Here is a 17,147-nt window from a genome sequence, read left to right on the forward strand (position 1 = left end):
GGGGAAAGCTTCAGGGCTTTTGGAGAAGGCAAGAGAGTGAGGGGATGGGCACAGGGTACTGATGAGGTCTGACAGCCGCCACAGCACCACAGTTGTATCAGAAATGACAAAATGTCAAGGAGAGCTCAGGCAGAATCTTACATCAGGAAGCAGCTGACTGATGTGGCTCAACCTTGTATGCCAAGGGTATGTAGAAACGTTCAGCAACAACCCTGCATCCAACTGGCCACCACTCACACTGAGCCATGTGCGGGAAGATGCTGAGCCCAGGGGACAGCCAGGCTGGCTCTGCACCTGCTGGGTCCTTCATCAGGGCTGGTCTCTGGGTCCTGGTGATGCTGAGGGGCAGGTTTGGCATGTCTGTGGGATCATAAGCCTCCTCAGTCCTTCAGAGCTGGAGTGACACATCACATCCATAGGCGCTTACCCACCATCCAGACCTAGGGGTGCTGCCAGCAGCTGACCTCCAAACCCTGCAGTTTGTGTCCCTCCATGCCTCCCCCCAGAATCAACCAGGTCAAAAAGAAACAGGTTAGGGATTGTGCAGAGAGAGCTTCTCTGTTTCCACAAGGCAGCATTCAGGCCTGTTGCTGAACACATCCCCCATACACCAGCCCAAATTAACTGCCTGAGCTAACCATCTATCAGAAGCCATAGATCCTCTTAAAAACCCTGTTCACTGAGTATCCTGGACCATACATTATGTTTCTCACTCAGTGTGGTTGGAGCCCTACTGACTTTTACAGGCAGAGATGAGGCAGTGGCAAAAGGCAAGGGGGGGGAGAAAGGAAACCAAACCTGCAGCAGAAGACAGCTTGGGCCGCTTTTGCATCCTGCTGATTTGAGCAGGTCCTGCCCTGATCACATTTGCATGGGCGCAAACCAGCTGCAGCTGTTGGGATATGCGGAGCACTCCATCACTGTTCTGAAGAAGAGCTGCTTTGCTTTCAGGAATAAAGGCTGCTTTTCCATCTCCTAGTCTAGATCAGCCCAGTGATTAGTCTCCTATCTAGTGATTTATAGCTGATTTCCCCATGACTATGAACTCTCGCTCTATCTGCTATTGCGTGGCAAAGGCAATAGATTATTTGTCCTTCTTGAGATAAAATCTGTAGGACAGTTCACTGGAGTAGGGATTATAAACTGAAGCCTCAGCAGAGAGCGGAGGAAGCAGACCTGGCAAAGCTCCTGGCATTTTTCATGTGCTGTCAGAGGCTTTCAGGCCGGTGTGTGGGGCTTTGGGGCTTGAGGCAGCAAAGACTCTGGTACTGTTCAAGCATGTGCTGCAGCTGCTTGCAGCCTGATGTGAAGGAGCGGGGATGGGAAGGGAGGAATGCTTCAGCCCAGCCTGAGTCAGGTCCCCTTCCCTGGCTCCATCGCCCCCTGCACCAAGCACCATGCTGCTGAAAAGCCCTGGGAAATCCTCTGCTGAAAACAAGTCCTGGATGAGCTGCTCTGGTGACAGCCCATGAAGAGCTGCATTTTACCTGGATGCCTTGAAGGGCAGGGTGGTGATTTGAGATGATTGCTGACATCTGCTGTTGTGGCCTTGGGTTCAAAATAAAAGCATATCTGGGGCAATGTGAAGCTTTGTCATGAGAAGCCAGTGCAGGAGGGATACAGGTGGGTCCAAATTGCTACCTGCACTCAGGTACCCCCTTTGCTCTCAAGCTGTCCTGTGCTTGGCAAGGTGCTGCTCTGGAGCTCAGGTTGTTCACATGCTTTTGCAGCTGAGGGGTTGGAAAGCACTGGAAATTAACATTCTCCCCTCCTCCACCTTCTCAGCCAACCTTGCATAATTTTTCCTTTAGCATCCCTAGACAGGTTTGTTACACTTCCCCACCATTAATATGCAAATATGCCCTAGAGGAAAAGAGAGCCTGAATTTATTAACCTGAATCTGTTAACTCTTTCACTGCTGCACTGCCCTTTGCAGAGAGGAGGATGCTTTCCCCAGCATGGAAAGGAGAACCATAAGGTTCTGGCATGAAGACGGGAGGGGACAATGACCCTGTGGCACTCTGGGAAGGCTGAGTTTTGTGGGTAAGCACAGCCTTGCAAGTTTTTAAGACCTGGATTCTGCCTTTCATTTCTGCCAAAGGCTTCCTGCACAGGCCAGGGTAAATAACTTCGTCCTTGGGCTGGGAGCTGCTGGGGGAAGGCAGCAGCATCCTTACGCTGCAAACTCTGCCCCGTGCCAAGAGCTACAGCTCTGCACTTTGTCCATCTGCAGCCACACAGCCAGCTGACCAGGAGGACAGCAGGAATCAAGCTTTTGGGAAAACCCTAGCATAACAAAATCCTAGCCTGTGTTCCAACCCCAGTGGCAGGGAGGTAGGCACGTCTGCCAGGTAGCTGTGATCTGCAGTGTGATACAGCACGCCAGGATCCTTTGTATGTGCACTGGGGACAGGAGCTGGGGGGAGCAGGGCTGGGAAAGCTTGGAGGAGGCCAGAGAGCTCAGCAGCTTAACCAGCTGCCCATAGCAGCCATTGCCCACCCAGGGGGACTCATGCTTCAGCATTTCCCCAGGCAGGAAAAGCATTTAGATAGCCAAACAAATTGGTATCTATTGGCAAATTTACAGCTTTGCTCTAATTTGGTTTTCACTGCCATAGTGAGATGAGGTGTAAATTCATTTTCCTTAATTCAAGGTACATATTGACATTTAATCATTCAAATATGCACCTTCTTTGACAATTCATTTCCCTCCAGCCTCCTTCCACATTTGCATCTTCTGGCCACAGCCCTAAAAAAGATGATTCTTTGACTCTGTTATGAAGGAAATTAATATATTTTGCTCTCTCTTTTATTTTGATTCTCTGTTTTCCAGGAGGGTATATTTCGGTTTGTGCCATATGGATGCTGTTTGACAGGAATATTCACTTTCACGCTTCACTAGGTTTGCAACGTCAGGACATGAAGCCGTATGGCTTTCTCCCATCCCTCCCCCTTTCCCCAATCCTTTCTATCTCCCCTGCCCCTCCCCACCCCAGATAACTGTGCTACTTCTTTGCCTTGCGGCTTCTGCCTTGCAAGCTTTTCTGTCGCCTCTTGGTTGCCCCAATGTAACAGCTCCACAGACAAAATTAACCAGATTGCCTTTTAAGCTAAGTGCAGTGAGGGAGATCCCTGTTTTCCTCCAGTAGAGTATCCTGACTTGGTCTGATTTGGGCACTCTGACCTTTGGGTTCAGTTTCTTCACTGCCATCCCCACCATGGTATCAGCTCCAGATGTGACCAGCCAGAAGCACAGCCATGAGAATGGCTGGTGTGGGTGCGCAATGGCAGTTCCAGCAGCCTGTCTGGGTGCAGTTTATTTTCCAGGAGGAGGATAATTTTTAATTAGTTTGAAATCAGACTCTCAGATGATTGAGATTTTTGATCTCTGACAGCCTTCTCTAAAGGAAGAAGGCAAGTCACTGGCCAGTCAGAGTCTGCTTTACTTCAGTAGAAAGAGTTTCATTAATTTTTTTGTGTCTGATACAGGTTGGAATGGGAAAAAATAGCCTTCCACCCCTGTTGTATTAGGCAACAGCCTCAAAACTGCGGAGTGGAGTGTATTACACAAACGGCAGTTATCTTTCCCCCATAGCTCATCTGAGTCGGCTTGGCTGGTAAAGGATTGGTGCAGCACACAACAGCCAGGGGTGCAAAGATCAAGCTGACACAGATGGAGGGGAAAATCTGGCAGCAGGCAGAAAGCAGAGTGTGGGGGAGAGGCAGGAACAGGAGGCAGGAGTGTCACTGGCTGTAAGCCTCAAACGTGAGCGGTAGGCTGGATTCCTCCCAGGTAGGCACACAGAGCAAAGTCTTACCCTGCGTTGCCCAAATAAACAGATACTGGGCATGCAGGGAGGGGCAGTCAAGCTGCCTGTCCAAGTGTTGCCCTCTGTGGAAAGAAATGACTGGGACAGATGGTCTTGGATAACCTCTGGGCCATTAACCTCACACTAAATCTGTGTCCACATCAAAGTAGCTGAGCGCCTTCAGGCCTCTGCAGCACACTCACATGGGTCTGAAGGTCTGTTTGCCGGAAACACCTCGAGCACTGTTGCTGGTGTTGGGGTTTGTGCCTTTGCTTTAGTTTGAGAGCAGCCCAGAAGGAGACTTCTGGATGAAATGAGTGCTTGACATTTAGGTGTTGGTTATGGGAAGACCCTCTTGGGGTGTCTTCAGAGCTGTGAATTTGCTCCTCTGGCGTTTAGCCAAAAATGGTGTTCCGCCATGTGAGGAATCGGATTGGAGAGCCTTCCGCAGGGTTGCTTCTCAGACAGGGTGCTGTGGTGTTTTTAAGGCTCTGCAGCTAATAAGCTGTCATTTTCTGTCAGGGAAAACATGGCGGTGGCAGCTACACAGTCAGAGGGACCCTGCGGAGCTTTCAGTGGGCCCTGCTTAGTGCCCCCTGCGCGGCAGCCAGGGCAGCCGGACGGGGAGCTAAGGGATAAGGGCGGAAAGAGAAGCGTGTGAGGGGTGTGCCGGGGGGGGTGTGTGTGTGTGCGCGTGTGCGTGTGCCCTGCAGGGTGGTGCGTGTGTGTGTGTGTGTGTGTGTGTGTGTGTGTGTGTGTGTGTGTGTGTGTCCAGCGGTGCGCCTGCACGCACGTGTGCCCCGCAGCGCGTGTGACCCGGAGGGGGTCCTGGCGGGGTGACACGGCGCACGGGCAGAGCTGCCCCGTGCCCCGCGGTGACAAAGGCGCGGCGCCGCCCGCCCCTCTCCGCCATTCACAAACCCAGGAGAACATGGCCGGCTGGCCGAGAGCCCGGATTTTTTTTTTTGTGAATGGAGGCGGTGACGTCGCGCGCTCCCGCCTCCCGTCCATTCATGCGGCCCCGGCGCGGGATGAATGGGCGGGGCGAAGGGGCGGGGGCGCGCGCCGGCCGCCGGCGGGTAGTAAAGGCTCCGCCGCGCGCGCGGGGGTGCGTGAGCGGCAGCGGGCACCGGTCGCAGGGTCCCGCCGCCTCCGCCCGCCATGGTGGCCACCGAGGGGCTGCGGGAGATGGAGGGCAGCGCGCTGCGGCGCCTGGTGTGCCGCGACGAGGCCGCCCCGGCCGGCGGCCCCGGGCGCTGCCTGGTGCTGGACTGCCGGCCCTTCCTGGCGCACAGCGCCGGCCACATCCGCGGGGCGCTCAACGTGCGCTGCAACACGATCGTGCGGCGGCGGGCCAAGGGGGCGGTGAGCCTGGAGCAGATCCTGCCGGCCGAGGGCGAGGTGCGGGCGCGGCTGCGGGCCGGGCTGTACGCCGCCGTGGTGGTGTACGACGAGCGCAGCCCCCGCGCCGAGGCCCTGCGCGAGGACAGCACCGTGGCGCTCGTGGTGCGCGCGCTCCGCCGCGACACGGCGCGCGCCGACATCCGCCTCCTGGCAGGTACGGGGGAGGGGGACCCGGGCGGGGGGGGGACCCGGCGGCGGGCGGCCCCGAACCCGGGGAGCGGGGCCCGTTCTCGCCCCGCGCCGGCGCTGCCGCTCCTGCTCCTCAAGTTGGGAGGCGGGTAGGGGGTGTTGTGGGCGCTGCGCTTGGGGGGCGCCCCCGGCGAGGCGGGGCGGCTGTGGCCCCGGAGGAGGGTCCTGGGACAGCGGGCGGGGGGGGCCGGGAGAAACGCGGTCGGAGGCACCAGCGGAGCGAGTGGTGGGGCAGGTCTGGGCCTCCGCGTGGGACCCGGCGGGGGCCGGGCTGGCACGGAGACCCCGGGGTGAGCTGCAAACCCAGCGGCACAGCCGCTCTCGTTGAAAGCGGGGCGGGGAGATCCCCTCTCTTTGTTTCAGTTCATCCCCAGCCGCACGGAGCAGATACGGTATTTGTGCGAAACCAAATACCTGGTGTCGCAGATGCCCCGTTGCAGTGGGCAGGACACCCTGCGCTGCCTCTGTGCTGCTTCCCGACTACAGCAGCGACCAGGGCTTCCCCCCACCATGCTCTGGGCGTCCGCTTGTATTAAATGAGATGCTGTGAACAGCTGAACCTGCTGGTCCTGAGAATTGCCATGAGATGATTTAGGGGAGGGGAATGCACAGCTGGGGTTCCTGAATGAGCTCTGTGGGGTTTTTTCTTTTTTGTTTACAGCCTGAGAGTTAATTTATTCCTTGGTTTACTTACAGCAGGGGTGAGGATGTGTATGCAGAGAAGCAAATCCATTAAGAGGCTTGATAGATGGAGGAGCTGGTGTTTCTCTTGTACTAAGCAGTAAAAACAGCAGGAGCTGTTCCAAGGATGCAATATGATGCGCTGCTGTGGGAGTCCCTGCGCAGCAAGGGCTCGCTTGGGAACGTGCCCTTGGGTCCTTGGCCATGAGCTGTCATGGTGCCTGGAGCTGCACATGTGGCAGGAAACACTGCTGTGCTTCAAGGGTGGCCCTTATCAGCTGAGGGCTTCTGGTACCCCTGTGGTTCTCATGAGAGGTTGTTCGGGGTTTCCAATCTTTCCTTTGTAAGAAACGAGCTCTTAGAGAGTCCGTCTTGACACTGGAGACCTATTCTTCACTTGCCACAGAGCTACTAAAATGATTGAGCTCGCTCTGATTTCACAAGAGCTGTACTAACTCAGCGCTGTGCATATCCACATGCAAATTTGTTGGGTGCAGGTCACGATGAAGACCCAGATCTATTTTGTGCATATCAGACTTCTGCCAGGTGCCCTGTGAAACAGCTTGGCTGGGTGTTGCTCGGTGATGGGTGCCCGCGCAGCGTGGTTCCTGTGTTGGGCAGGGCCTGCACACCCAGCCAGGAGCTGCACACCACTGGATGGAGCTGCTGGATGTGGCACTTGCCTGAACGGGCATTAGGTCTGATGAGATACATCAAAGAGAAACATCTTTATTTGAAAGAGTTGCTTTACCCATTTCTGTACGTCACCCTGTGCAGCTTCTCCTTTTCAGGATGGTGTGATGGCCACTGGTGTGGGATGTGGTAAATCCAGGGAGTTTAGGATCAAACCTCCTGAAGATGTCTAACAGAGATGCTTGTGTTGGGTTGCTCCTCCAAATCGAACCAGTAGGATTGCAAAGGGATGTCAGGCCACAGAAACCCAGCCTCTGCAAACTGTCCTGCTCATGTGGGAGGGACAATGCAAATTCAGCGATGCATATGCATATTTCTGCTTCAAGGTACTTGAGCCCTTCCTTGTGAAGGGGGAGGAAACCATAAAGAACAGTGAGATGCTGGCAGTATTGGTCTCTAGCTGCCTAGAGATTCCTGGGCTGCTTTGCTGGAGATGCTTGTGCCCGCTGGTCTTTTGAACATCCAGCCTTGTTCAGGAGACTCTCAGAGCTAAAACTGGATGATGAGTATGTGTCCTGCTGTGTGTACTCTGGCAAGCCCAAATCTACAGGTCCTGCAGTTGTGGGTAGTCTTCAGGAGCTGTCGTGGGAGTCAGGGCTTGGTCTAGCTAGATTCCTGTGGTGATAGTAAAATACCTGATTTGTGTTGGTTTTAGGTTCAAGGTCAGACTCTATGAACATGTCAGGGTTATTGATTTGATTTGAATGAGAGAAGAAGGAAATATCACCAGAGGTGTTTATTTGAAGCAAACACTGCAGTTCTCCCCTCCTGGGAAGTTAAAGGTGCTTCTTCTTGTTTTGGATGCTGTTAAGAAGATCTGGGGTCAGTTTGCTTATCCCCTTGGCAGCAGGTCAAAGGAGCTCTTTCACAGTGTGCTCACCACCATTTTCTGCTGGGACCTGTGTCCTTGAGAGCCAGTGGACACCTCTCTCTGGCATTGCTTTGGGGTTAGTTTCAGGGTATGTTGCCAGTGTCAGGGCTTCCCTGACCTGTTGTTTTAGGAGCTCTGGGATGGAGGGTCAGGCTGGGAAAGTGGGAGACCCCCCTGTGCTTTGTGGCAGGTTGCCATGTCTGGGAAACTTGGGAACTGAACAGCCTTTAGCCTGGGAGCAGCTTTTCCCAATGAAGTCAGAGGATGCTGCCAACAAGTTCTCTCTCTGTCATCTTAGAGAGCAACCTTGGCCTCGGTCTGGGGTTTTGGGTGGTGGTTTGTAGGGGACTAAACCCTGGACCTGAGTCTTTGGGTAGCCAAGAGCATTGCAGAGCTCTTGGAGCTTTGGCTCCGAGGGAGTGGTGGGGCCTCAAGGGTTGCCCTCTTGCTGCCAGGAGCCTGCTTGCTCATCCTGGGGCAGGAGACCACTCCATCACTGTAGCATCATCTAGTGGCGAAGGGTACAGCAAGACCTGTCCTTCAGCTCTGGATGTGCTGTTCTGCAGTGCTGTGAATGGAGCCTGGGATAACGCTTTGTGCCTCTCTTCTTGCAGGCGGTTATGAGCGTTTCTCCTCGGAGTTCCCTGAATTCTGTGCAAAAACCAAGTCCCTGAGCAATGTGTCACCCCCCACCAGCGCTGAGCCCCTGGATTTTGGCTGTAGTTCCTGTGGGACCCCCCTTCATGACCAGGTATGTCTAGAAGCCTACTGCTCAGCTATTTTCACTGCTCTTTCCAGCACTGCAACCTGGTCCTGCTGGAGTCGCTGTGCTCCCTCAGCGGGGGCCAGCAGAGCCACAGCCCTGCTCCCTCTCCTGTTGTGGGAGAGCATGGTGGTCCTCCTGATCACAGGGTGTTTCTGCTCCCTGGGTACCGGATGAGCCCAAATCCCATTAACCACACCTGCCTGTTCCTGAATGGAATGAAGAGAGGGAGGAATGAAATTGGTTTAACACCTCAGAAAGGCTGTTGAAGCCTCTGCTTCCTCTTGGGGCCTCCAAGCCATCTGGATATGTGTCCTGCCTACTGCTGTCCCCTGGTCACCCCCGTATCTTGTTTTCCTCTGTGACAGGGTGGTCCTGTGGAAATCCTTCCCTTCCTCTACCTTGGCAGTGCCTACCACGCTGCCCGGCGGGACATGCTTGATGCTCTGGGCATCACAGCCCTGCTGAACGTCTCCTCAGACTGCCCCAACCACTTCGAGGGGCACTACCAGTACAAGTGTATCCCCGTGGAGGACAACCACAAAGCTGACATCAGCTCCTGGTTCATGGAGGCAATCGAGTACATCGGTGAGTGCCTGCGCAGAGATGATGTGTCCATGTGTGTTTCACCATGGGGGAGGTTCCTGCCTCAAAGACCTAGAAACCTTAGTTCAGAGGGAACGGGGGCCCAGAAGAGTTCAGGCCGTCCGTTGCAGCGGTGGGAGGTAGCTCAGACACCACTTGCAGGTTTGGCAAGGGTTGGGCTTTGTTGGAAGGGCATTGGTCTGACATTTCATCCCCTGCTGTCCTCCAGACTCGGTGAAGGAGTGTTGTGGCCGGGTCCTTGTCCACTGCCAGGCTGGTATCTCCCGCTCTGCCACCATCTGCTTGGCTTATCTGATGATGAAGAAGCGTGTCAAGCTGGAGGAGGCCTTTGAGTTTGTCAAGCAGCGCCGGAGCATCATCTCCCCTAACTTCAGCTTCATGGGGCAGCTGCTGCAGTTTGAGTCGCAGGTGTTGGCCACCTCATGTGCAGTGGAAGCCGTCAGCCCCTCCGGGACGCTGCGGGAGCGGGGCAAGTCCACCTCCACTCCCACCTCCCCGTTTGTCTTCAGCTTCCCAGTTTCTGTCGGTGTCCATGCCACCCCCAGCAGCCTCCCATATCTGCACAGCCCCATCACCACGTCACCCAGCTGTTAGCTCAGGGGCTGAGGCCAGGCAGATAGTGCTAGGCGTGGAGGTGACTGTGGAGCCCTGTGATATTAAGCAATAGTGCCGGACACTGCCATTCACCCTGGACTCAAAGTGTTTTTCGTAAAGAAATTTCTTACCTCATCTTGTTTTCTTTTTTTTTTTTTGCTTTTTATGTTTTGAAAGCACGAAAGTTGTAAAAGCCACAAACCCTGACATTGTCCAGGCTCCTTGGGGGATGAAAAAAAAATAGTATGCTGGGTTTCATGTGCCTGGTCTTCATCTCTTTCCATCCCTATTTTATTGTCTTGTTTTTTTAGACAAAGATACACCTTCCCCCTGTTTCTGACCCTAGGTCATTTGGGTTGAAAAGGCAGCATTCTCTCTTTGTGCTGCAGTTTCCCCCCTGCCCTTGCAAGAAGAGACACAAGTGTGTGTTGCAGGTGCTGCTCACCTGAGTCAGTGACACTGGGTGAGGAGCTGAGCTGCAGGCAGGAGTGGTGACACAGGACTGCCTGCACTCAGCCTCAGCCCAACCAGTGCTGGAGGAGCCAACACGGGCTGAATCACCAGCTGAGCCTGTTCCTGGTGGGGAGAGCAACCTCTGTGGTTTGGAGGGGGTGATGCAGTCCTAAATGGCTCTTCTCTTGCCTCTGTGCATCTCTGGTTCCTGCAAAACTTAGGTCCAGTTTCCCATGGCTTGAAGAAGAGAAAGATGGGGGGGCAGCAGTCTGGGATCTGGTTGGGCTGTCGTGGAGAAGCAGCCCCGTGGAGGAGAGGCTGGCCCAGAGATGACCCATCCAGCACAGTCAGACTTCCTCCACCTCATGACAGGCCCTTTTCCACCTGAGCTGGGTCTTGCTCACCTGTGCAACATGGCTGCAGCTTTTGGTCCAAGACTAGAAAATGCCTCAGCTTCAACCCACCTGGAGCCTTATTTCTCACCAGACTCCTTCCCCTGAGCCCAATCCAACACACAAGATGCCTGTGTGAGTGATGTACATATGTATGGTTTTGTTCTTTTATTTTTTTTTTAAGAAATTAACTTTTTATTTATTTCCTGAGGGAGGGAGAAAACAAATTGTTTGGAGAAAATAAAAATAAACCTGTTTTCAACAGTTGTGGCTGGAGCAGGTTTGTCCTAAGAGCAAGACTGAATAGCAGTTTGTACAAACACTCAGCTTTCATAGAGCAACTGTTAAAAATGTATTTATTGAATTTTAAACTATTACAAGTATTGCAGATCAGACATTTAGCCAAGCACATTTATAGATCAAACTCAGTTGCTACAGCGATGTTACCTTAAGTCCACCATGTAGGTAGGCTGAGAACCTGCCCATTGTCTTCTTGGAGAGAGAGGGTAAAGGAGGAAATAAATAAATGATATCCCAGCTCCAGGTAATTAGCAACCAAGAGAGGAAACATACAGGGCTAGTTATGAGAACAAGTTATAGAAAAATAGGTCTAAAAACTCAGCCCCCAGGTATGTTGCCATTTGGGTTGGCAAAGAAAGAAATTAGGAATGAAGATGCACAAGCTTATGGGACTGTGACACAGAAAAATCCCCATTTCAATTTCCAAAGCTGAAGCAAGTTCTGCAGATGTTAAGAGGAAAGTGTCAAAATTACCTTGTAATACAGAGTCACTAATCAAACTACTTTAGTAATTAGCGGAACCAACACTAAAACTTGCCACCAACAGGTTCTGTGAGACAGAAATAGAGATAATCAAAGCCAGTCAGATAACACAACCTGCCAGGCAGACATGTTAGTGTAATGGGAAATGCACCTGTGTTTTGTGCTCCCTACTGACTCACGGGCTCCTCCACCTTACTGCACAAGTTCCCACACGTGTGCTGTGCCCTGATCCTCTCTAGGTTGCACATCTCGTGTTCAGCAGGGAACACTGCCACTCCACCCCTATGCGTGTCCCGCTTCTGAAAGATCAGGAGTGTGCTCTAGCCTGTGCCAAAGCCACCACCTCCCATCACCACTGGATTCAAGGCTGTGGAGGCTCACAGGGCGCACTCCCTGTCACTGGCTAGAGGGGACTCTACTTCCCCACGTCTTCCCCAGCAGCTCTGCAGCATAGCTTGACATGAATGAAATATGCAGTAGATGCATCTCCTCTTAAATTTCTGAGTTAGATTTTCTGTGGTGCAGTAGCACGGAAAGGAAAAAATCCCAATAAAAATAAATTTGTGCATTTACTGACTTTCAGCTTCTGAAAATGATTAGCAATGTTCCAACTAATCTGTTTTGTGGTTGGAGCCTTCCTTTTTCCTAGTCTTTTGGAAAAGAAAAACTGTTCTGGGTAATTTCTGTTAACAGTCCTATGTGAAAATTCCAGGTAGTGTGTACCGTGCAGGAGCTCTGACTTCACTGCAGGGATGCAGGAAACTTTTTTGAGAAGATTCGCCACTAAGTAGTTCCCGCAGGCCGTGCACACAGTGGCATGACGTGTTGGCGTCCCTCAGCACCTCATGCATTCGTGGGGAGCAGAAGTCTCCTCTAACCTACAAGGAGCTGGTTTCCAGAGCCACGGAAGCATCCTCCATAAGCTACTTGTTTCTCACATGCCTCTTCTGTGTCTGCTGCTCACCAAAGCCTGCAGTGCATAATATTTTGCAAGGCTGTTTGCTTCAGTGCAGAATTTTGTTTCGCGGTATTCCGTTATCAACAAAGTAAGTACAAAAGTTTGCAAGCAAGATAAAATCCTGCTGCATAATGCAGTGGGATTCAGTTGCATCACGTGTAAACGTTCTAAACAGAGGTTAGAAAACACATTGCTCATTCCTTGGACTATAGACCAATAGTGACTGCAAAATGGTGGAAATAGTAAAAGAGGTTTCTAACAGTCTCCGTGGAGCTGGAATCAAAATAGACTGATAGATAAAAATAGGGATGAGAAAATTAGGTACACCTTATTAAGGTATTTTAATCCTAACAGAAGTCTTGTTGACAGCATTCAGACTGCAATGTCACCCTGCACCAGGTATCCAAATCATCTGTCTCATGGAAACAGTTTCAGCAACAGAGAGCAGAACCCTCCCTTCTTTGCTACATGGTGAAGTTTCCTTCTGTTTTGCCTATTAAGGTCCTGTCACAAACTGCAGAGACGTTTCAAAATGCTGCCTCTCAAAGGGACACAGACAAAAATCAACAGGCCTGAGAGACAACCGTCCCTTTCCTCAGCAGACACCACGTTCTGTCCCAGTGGGAGCAGCTCTTTCTGGAGCCACTGCGAGGTGTCCAGCAGGCTCCCACGCCAATGAGGTGGCTTAGCCCAGCGTGTTCTTGCATCCTCAGCTCCTACCGTGCCACAGCTGGTGACCCAATGCTGCAAATGAGCATCCATTGTCAGGGGACTGCCCTTCTCAGGAAGTCAAAAAACTTCCTCAGGAGGCAGCAGCTGCCTGGTTATGGGGGCAGGCTGTTTTTAAGGTCCCATTCTCTAGAAATAGGAAGCATCAAGTTAACTCCCTCAGATAAAGCAGCAGCATCTGTACCATGAACAACCTGCAGCTCTGCTACCGAAACCATGAGCAGCCTTTCCATGGGTAACTTTGATGGGCAGATCCTCACTTTGTTTTAAACTGTAAGAGAAGCCAAAACAATATACACCAGGAGGGGCAGATATTACTCCTGCACGGGTTTCTGCAACACCCAGATGCATCATCAGACCTGGGTAGTCCCCTGTCTGGCCACAAACAGATATGAGATCACGTCATTACGAGACAAAAACCACTGCAAAATTATTTCCTCACACAGCACCTTTACTCTGCACAGTATTTTTATCCTCTAGAAGTTCAAGGCTGCAGAAGAAATCCAGAGTAGCCATTAGCTCAATCAGCACACAGGAAACAACAAGCAAGAACAGAATCTGGTGTGGGCTTGGTGGGGTTTTTGTTTTTAGGTTTGTTCTTGTTTTTGAAAGATGTAAAGCTTTTAACTTCCACACCCACATCAACCATTTTGCTCACCTAAGCAGCACAACTGTTTTACCATTTAAAACTATGTCTAACTGGGGATGGTGAGCACTCACTCTCCACACTATCTGAAACCCTAGTGTAGATAGGCACATACTTTCACTCCATTATTAACTAAGTTAAAAACAAACCCCAAACTTAAATGATGAATACAAAGCTTCAAAGCCTAGTGGTGATCTTTGCAATCCTAACACTATTAAACAAGTAGCCAAAATACAAGCACCCAGTTTTATCAATAAAATTTGATTAAAAGGACAACTAGGCTGGAGTCTGGCTTGGACTTCAAAGCTACAGATTCAATCAGCTCACAAAATGAAGCAAGAACCATGTATCCACTGCCAGCTCAAGAAAAATAAAATGCAAAGTTCAAGATCTGTTGGAGTATTGCTATTTCTAAGGTTTTCTTTAGAGATATTACAAACAGATGATTTGCAGGTAGCCAGACTGCATCACACGACTGATTTTACAGTGGGTGAAGTTCCTCTGTGAGGATAACTTACTTCAACATTGATGTCTCAATGTTAAAAATTAAAATTCTGTGTCTTAATGCTGAAAGTGAAAAGCTCTTCAGGTTTACGTTTGTTTTATCCAAAAATGTCAGCAAAATCCCACTTGTGGGGAGCACATAAATTTTTGTAAACTAAAAGCACACTGTTCTGTAATTTCCTTGCTTTAAGGGCAATAAAACCTGAATGCATGAACTGGATCATCAGATACTAAACAGTGCTGGTTGATAGGGAAAAGTACAGTGTGTTGTGTTCAAAAGAATATTATTTCTCCAGTCGTTACATGCTCAACACTGAAGCACATCTCCTGGTATTAACTGTTAAGAAAAAAATTAACACAGCTCGATTTCCAGCCTTCTCTGAAGTTGTAAAACCAACACAAAAAAGGAATCTGTTTCTACTTTTTTTAAATGCTTATCCTCCATGAGGGGGACTTTTGAAATTGTTTGATGCTGTGCTACGCAATGCTTAAAAACAACTTTCTCCTACCCAGTGAAATAAACCTGGGAACTTGCAGAGAAAGGGATTAGAGTGAATAAATCCCAGCTTTGTTCTCCGGTATACCTGTAAACAAATCCACTTGTCAACTGATGTTTTAAAACTTCATTTTCAACAAAATGTAAAATCTATATTTAAAAGCACTATTATTTTTGTAAATCCCTTACACTCTGCAACTGTGATGTCACACATAAAGATGTGACACAAACTGCTACAATACACCCTTCCCTTACCGCTTTGAAACTCATCTCCCGGGTCTCATCTTACAGAGGGGCATGAACCAGATACACCCTCCTGCATGAAACCTTCTGGCTTTTCACCCGTATCTCCCAGCAAAACCATATGCCACTGTAACTGGAGAATATTTCGCAAACTGCAAGTACTTATTAGGAGCCTTGTAAAATGTTCTTTTAGACATGCCAGCAGAGGGCATTGATCTGTGCTTCATGAAGTTTTTCCAAGCACAAGAGCTGGTTTTACCCTTGTGAACACTTCCAGGGCTTCTCCCAGAAAACTCAGACAGGGCAGTCAAATGACATTTGTTTCCACTCTGAAGTTACCCTCACTCATATTATTGTTTGCTCAGAAGCATGCTAAAAAAGCCTATATTGAAGAACTGGACCTAGCCACTTCTCAGGTGAAATTCATATTGCATTGTTAATGATTTTAGTCAAATCGACTTTGTGCAAAATATCTTTAAGAAGGTTTCGGCTCAACTTCAGAATACAAAAGGGAAATAAATAGTTGACTAGGATCTCTTGAAAACATAAAATGAATGGAGTACGCTGAAACAAAAAGTATTGGGCTTATACGCAATTTATCTGCAAATAAAATAACTAGAGTAGTAGTGTCTGAAATTTTAGCATGTGAGATGGCATTGATAAAATTTCCATTTGCACAATAATGTTCCCAAAGTCTAGATCAAAATATTATTTTACACATGGTAACTGCAGAGACTAGGAGCCTGAGATATATTATTAAAAGGCAGTCCCTTGTAAACTTTCCTCAGAAGGAACAGTAGCAGTTGAGTATGCAAGAGTTACTCATATCGTATTCGTCAAGACAGCAATGCTTTATAAAAGACATACAGCTTATTTCCAGGTTGTTAAGGATTTTATATGATACTGATTTTCTGAAACATGTATCCATCCAGCCCGAGATTGAAGTCACTTCCTTCTTCACTGCTCTGTAGCTACTAGGTCTTTTGCTCTGCTGCTGTTGCTGTCTGTGAGGGAGCTTCTGGTTTCACAATCTGGTACGTAATGAGATATTCTGGGTATGCCTGAAAGTAAAGTCAAGAAAAAAAAACATTGCTTTATGCCAAGGTATGCTCAGCAAGCTCACATTTTGGATTTCACTAAACAGTGATCAGGAAGGACAGTGCAAGAATCAGCTTTATGTTTGCAGAGTACAAAAGGAAAAGCAGGTTTTAAACCTAGCCAGCACCAAGTGGGAACTGCTCACTGTAGTTAATACCTTCATTAAAACACTAGTAGAAAGACATTTCGTCCATGCAGACACTGCCAGAAATTGCGAGCGCAACAGGAACACACAATCAGAGTTACTTGCCTTGTTAGCTAATCCTACAAGATCAGCAAATGTCTGTAAGTTATTAACAAATATCAGATGACCGATGCAGTCTGACCCTAAAATGCTCACTGAGTTGCTGTATGACCTGCCTTTACTGGCAGTAAAATAACCTGGCACACCCAAAACCCGAAACCCAGGCATCTGTCCAGCATTTTCTCAAGAGAGCTGGTAGGAGGGTCAGTCCCAGAACAAAGCTGAAGCTGCCGGAGGGCTGGGCCCCTTTCAGAGGAACCTAGAGAGATGAGAGGAGGCTGGGCCAACAGAAGCCTCATGATACCCAGCAAGGGCAAATGCACCTGGGATGAACTAATTCCTTATAACACTGCAGGATGGGAAACAGCTCTGCTGAAAAGATGCTGTGGGCGCTTGTGTGACAGCAAGCCGAAGCAAAATCAGCAGTGTGTCCTGTCAGCAATAAAGGCTACCAGCACACAGCAGCGCAGCTGCTCGACTGTTTATTCAGTACTCACTAGACCACATCTAGACAACCACATACAACTTTTGGGACCTCTAATACAAGAAAGATGCCAACAAACTGGAGCCATGTTCAGCAAAGGACCAGTAAGTAAAATAGTCAGGGGAGCGAGCACAGGACAAACAAGAAGAGGCTGAGGGAGATGGGCTTGCTCAGTCCAGAAGAGGGAAAGCTTTGTGGGCCCTCACAGCAATCTTCCATCACAGATGAAGGCTACTAAGAAGACAGAGCCAGATTATTTTCTGAGCTGCACAGCAGGAAAATGAGATTAATAAAGGTTCCTATTGGATACAAAGAACATATATTTTGATCTGACGATAATTAAACAATGGAACAAACTGCTGAGAGGGGCTGTGAAACACCATTCTTCAAGGCCTTAGAGACCTGCCTGGTCAAAAAAAGCCCTCAACAATCTGGTCTGAAATCAGTGTGAACAAGAGGCTGGCCGTGGTGTTCTCCTCAAGGTTCGTTCCAACCTGAATTTATTAT

General features: G+C 49.8%; 2 protein-coding genes across 4 annotated transcripts in view; one reads left to right on the forward strand and one right to left on the reverse strand.

The window, feature by feature from the left end:
• The first annotated feature begins 4,798 nt into the window (after positions 1 to 4,798).
• DUSP4 (dual specificity phosphatase 4) lies at positions 4,799 to 10,670 on the forward strand. The gene is made up of 4 exons (XM_082051953.1): positions 4,799 to 5,367; positions 8,262 to 8,398; positions 8,779 to 8,998; positions 9,225 to 10,670. Exons 1-4 carry the CDS (start codon positions 4,971 to 4,973, stop codon positions 9,608 to 9,610), a joined length of 1,140 nt encoding a protein of 379 aa, XP_081908079.1. The 5' UTR covers positions 4,799 to 4,970; the 3' UTR covers positions 9,611 to 10,670.
• Positions 10,671 to 10,794: 124 nt separating this feature from the next.
• The window catches only part of TNKS (tankyrase), a 148,601-nt gene continuing 142,248 nt past the window's right edge, over positions 10,795 to 17,147 (reverse strand). For all 3 annotated transcript variants that reach the window (XM_082051952.1, XM_082051951.1, XM_082051950.1), the window contains one exon: positions 10,795 to 15,875. In XM_082051952.1, the coding sequence (XP_081908078.1) occupies positions 15,789 to 15,875 (87 nt within the window). In that variant the 3' untranslated portion in view covers positions 10,795 to 15,788. The remainder of the gene's footprint in view (positions 15,876 to 17,147) is intronic.

This window comes from Streptopelia decaocto, assembly GCF_964273445.1.
Source record: "Streptopelia decaocto genome assembly, chromosome: 4".
Taxonomy (NCBI): Eukaryota; Metazoa; Chordata; class Aves; order Columbiformes; family Columbidae; genus Streptopelia; species Streptopelia decaocto.

What these genes read in the sequence shown, in the direction of transcription:
- DUSP4 (XM_082051953.1), top strand. Translation starts at nt 4,971, where the DNA reads ATGGTGGCCACCGAGGGGCTGCGGGAGATGGAGGGCAGCGCGCTGCGG. An exon ending in CGACATCCGCCTCCTGGCAG is followed by an intron (nt 5,368 to 8,261) that starts GTACGGGGGAGG and finishes CTCTTCTTGCAG; the next exon opens with GCGGTTATGAGCGTTTCTCC. An exon ending in GGAGGCAATCGAGTACATCG is followed by an intron (nt 8,999 to 9,224) that starts GTGAGTGCCTGC and finishes GCTGTCCTCCAG; the next exon opens with ACTCGGTGAAGGAGTGTTGT.